Source organism: Myotis brandtii, unplaced genomic scaffold (genome assembly GCF_000412655.1).
Source record: "Myotis brandtii unplaced genomic scaffold, ASM41265v1 scaffold1763, whole genome shotgun sequence".
In the NCBI taxonomy this organism is placed as follows: Eukaryota; Metazoa; Chordata; class Mammalia; order Chiroptera; family Vespertilionidae; genus Myotis; species Myotis brandtii.
In genome coordinates, this window is record NW_005356530.1 from 41695 (window position 1) to 45468 (window position 3774).

Genomic DNA, 3774 nt, shown 5'->3' on the forward strand with positions numbered 1-3774 from the left:
GGAGACGCGAGCCGATGGACGCTAGCTCCTCCCACCCCTCCATCCTCCGCCCCGCCCCTCTGGCGCCGGGCTGCAGTGTGCGCATGCGTGCTGGGCTGGTGGGAAAGGCGGGAAAGGCCCGAGGGGCGTGGTCCGCCGGGAACCGGGGAAGAAGCCACCTGCGAGGGATGGGGAGGGTGCGAGGCGGGCGACCGGGGACAAAATGAGCGGGAGGCGGAGAGATGTGCAGCCGCAGAGATGGAGGGAGAGAGACGGGGAGACGGGGGGCCCTGCTGGCCAGGGCAGGGGTCAGGCTGAGGACAGACCCTGCATGCAGGTGTCCCCCAACCTCTGAGCCACAGCCCCACCCCGAGCACAGCATGCACTTGGAGAAGGGGTTTGAGGGAGCCAAGGTTGGGATGATCACGTGGGCACAGGGTGGGCACAGAGTGGCCCCCGGGCCCTGGAGTCCGGCTCTGGATCGAGGGCGCAGGCTTGGGTATCCCAGTAGAACCAGAGGCCCCAGTGGGTTACTGGGGGGACATGGGCTGGGGCTGGGCTCAGCCCGATCTGTTCTCAGAGATACACGGGGTCCCCTCTCCCAGGCTCTGGAGGAGAGCCGGGGGGGGGGGGGGGGTTTTTTTTAGGGTCCCTGGGGCCCAGGAAGCATGCCCAGATGTCTGCGACCCTGCGACCCAGGCCAACTCAGCAGGAGGGTCTTTGTGGAAACCCTGCAGGAGAGGGGGGTGCACGGAGGCCCCGCCGCCACTGGCCATGCTCCTCACCTGGGCCCGGGAGGCGCCTCATCTCTGGGGAGGGGACCCCAGGGCTCCGGGTGCTACCCCAGGAGGCAGTGTGTCCAGGCGCCCCTGCAGCGGGGGTGCCCTGGGCCAGGTCCTCTCCGGAGGTGGGGTCCCAGGTCCAGGCGGGGTAGTCCTCCTCGTCGGCGTGGCCTTGGGAGAAATCGGGAGAGGTCTGGCCCTGTCCGGCCTCAGGGGTGCCCCTGCAGAGTCTCCCGGGGCGCCCGCCGCCCCAGTACCAGTGCAGGTCAGCACTACGTCCTCCTCGTGGCCGCAGTTGTGCTGTCCCCAGGGCCCCGCGGGGCAGTCGCTCAGCGAGGCCTCCGTCCCTTTGCAGCCCACGTCGTCCAGCCAGATGGGCCCGGTCCCGGGACCGTAGTGGGTTTTGCCCACGCGGGGCCGGACTCGTCCACAGCCCAGCTCCCCGCAGGCCACGGTGCTGTCCCGCAGGTCCCACTTGTCATCGCACACTGTCCCCCAGAGTCCAGCGTGCCACACCTCCAGCCGGCCGGCACACCGGTTAGGCCCATCGGCCAGACGAACCCGGAAGGGGCCTGCAGTGGGAGGCCCCGGGTCAGGAGGGGTCACCTGGGGTCAGCCTCGCCCCTTCACGTGCCCTCCACTCACCTGATCCCCCGGGGGAGCCCCCGGTGGGGGAGGGGGCTGGGTCTTTGGATGATTCTGAAGGGCCTTCTGCTGGGGTCTTGGCTGATGGCTCCACCGGGGACAGAGAGGTTACCTCTCCGGGATCTTGAGTGGTCATCATTGTCACAGTCTTAGAGGTCCGCTCCCAGGGGGCTCGGGGGGTCGGCGTTGTGCTGGTATGTGAGGTCAGCTTGCGGGGGGCCTCAGTGGTCAAGGATGCAGTGGTCCGGGAGCTCAGTTCAGGGGGGCCCCGTGTGCCCGGGCTCCTGGAGTGTTTAGTGGTCGGCGTCCTGGGGGCCGGAGTGGCCGGCCTCTTTGGGTGCTTGGTCACCCACTTCTTGGTGCTCTTGGGCATCTTCCCGGGGGCCTGGGTGGTTCTCTCGGGGACACTGGGGCTCAGCCCTTCGGGGGGCTTGGTGGCCGGCTCCCCCGGGAGCCAGGCATCCGGGTCTCTGCCCAGGCCGGGGAGCCAGCTCCAGCTGAAGGGGTCTGCGATGGAGTCCAGGCCGGGGGTCCCTGGAAGGAGGAAGGGAAAACGGGGACGGTGGCAGACCTCGAGGTGCCAAGGTTGTCCGGCCATGCCCCTCCCTTTCTCTCCTCTCCCCTCCCCAGTCAGTCACCAGGCTCCCATTCATTCATTCATCCATTCATTCTCTTATTTTCCTTTTCATATTTTTAAAAATATATTTGTATTGATTTCAGAGAGGAAGGGAGAGGGAGTTTCCTGCCGCAGACCTTCCTCTGGCTTCTCTCGCTGTCCCCTTGCCCCTCCGTCCCCTTCCTCTCATCTTGGGGGGGACGAAGCTCGCTCTGTGTGGGAGACCTCCCTGACTCGGACAACTCTGCCACTTGGTTGCTGTGTGACCTTGGGCTAGTTACTCAACCACTCTGTGCTTCAGAATCTTCATCAGTAAACCAGACATAGCACCCTCCAACCCGGCCTTACTGTGAGGTGTGAATGCAGTCACGGGTGGGAAAACACCCAGCCCAGGGCGTGGGCACAGGAGGCAGGTGCTCCGTGGACATTAGTGTGGATGCTAGTTCCTGCTCCCTCCTCCAGGAAGCCCTCCGGGAGCCGATGGCTGGCAAGGGCTCCTTACCAGTGCACATGACGCCAACGTCCTCATTGTGAGCGCAGTTGTGCTTCCCCCAGGGAGCGGCAGGGCAATCAAGGAGCGACGCCTCGGTCCCCACACACGCCACGTCGTCCAGCCAGATGGGGCCGGAGCCCCAGCCGAAGCGGCCTGCAGAGGGGTCCGGCTGCCGAGCCCCCCCGCAGCCCAGCTCCCGGCAGACCACAGCGGAGTCCCGCGGGTCCCAGCTGTCGTCGCACACGGTGCCCCAGCGCCCGGCATGCCACACCTCCAGCCGGCCTGAGCATCTGCTGGGCCCAGCCACCAGCCTCAGCTGCGGGGAGCCTGGGGCAGGAGAGACCCAGAGAATTAGGGTTGAGGAGGCGTCTGCTCTCTGCGCCCTTCTCCCCCCGCCCTCCCTCCATCCTTCCTCCGGGCAGCAAGCATTTCCGGAGCCCGTGCTGTGCCATCGGCACTGGCACAGAGATCAAGGGCCAGGCAGTGCGTGGTTCCTGGGGAGCTCAACACAGAATCACCAGGGGAGCCAGACATCCCACTCCTAGGGACCCACCCCACAGGGGAGCGTGGTTCTCAAACAGACCCCGGAACGCAAAGATCACAGCAGCTCTATTCACAAAGCCAGAGGCTGGGGAAGCCCTAAAATCCCACCCACGGGTAAATGGACACACAAAACCTGGCCCATCAGTGCAATGGAATATTACGCAGCCATGAAAAAGGAAGGAGCCCTGGCTGGTGTGGCTCAGCAGATACAGCGTCGGCCTGCGGACTGAAGGGTCCTGGGTTCAATTCCGGTCAAGGGCACATGCCCAGGTTGCAGACTGATCCCCATTAGGGGGCGTGCAGGAGGCAGGTGATCAATGATTCTCTCTCATCATTGATGTTTCTGTATCTCTCTCTAAAAATCAATAAAATTAATAATAATAATAATGCCTAGATTTCCAAACAGCCATGGTTGACCCAGTCCTTCCAGGATCTGTGAGCAGGAGGCGGTCTTCAGAAAACATCGTGCATTTCAAGACAGGACCGCAGGGCCTTTACGCGGCGAGGCCTCTGCACACCAGGCCTGGCACCTGCCCCTCTTCCCTGCCTCCTGAGACGGCCTCTGAGCAGAGGGGAAGGCACTACGTCCCAGGAGACGGGGGTGGTGAGGGGAGCAAACAGAAGCTAAGACCCTGTTTTGGGGAGCAGAACCGACTCACCAGCTTCCGGCCCAGGCTCCCAAGGGGCCGTGGGGGAGGCCAGCGGCGGGGAGATGT

At 64.5% G+C, this 3774-nt stretch overlaps 1 protein-coding gene across 1 annotated transcript in view; it reads right to left on the reverse strand.

The window, feature by feature from the left end:
• The window catches only part of SSC5D (scavenger receptor cysteine rich family, 5 domains), a gene marked incomplete at its 5' end in the record, with an annotated part of 16421 nt that overhangs the window by 10479 nt on the left and 2168 nt on the right, over positions 1–3774 (reverse strand). The window contains 5 exons of the mRNA XM_014537327.1: positions 732–932; positions 1019–1333; positions 1407–1940; positions 2525–2842; positions 3718–3774. Coding sequence (XP_014392813.1) covers positions 732–932; positions 1019–1333; positions 1407–1940; positions 2525–2842; positions 3718–3774 — 1425 coding nt within the window. The remainder of the gene's footprint in view (positions 1–731; positions 933–1018; positions 1334–1406; positions 1941–2524; positions 2843–3717) is intronic.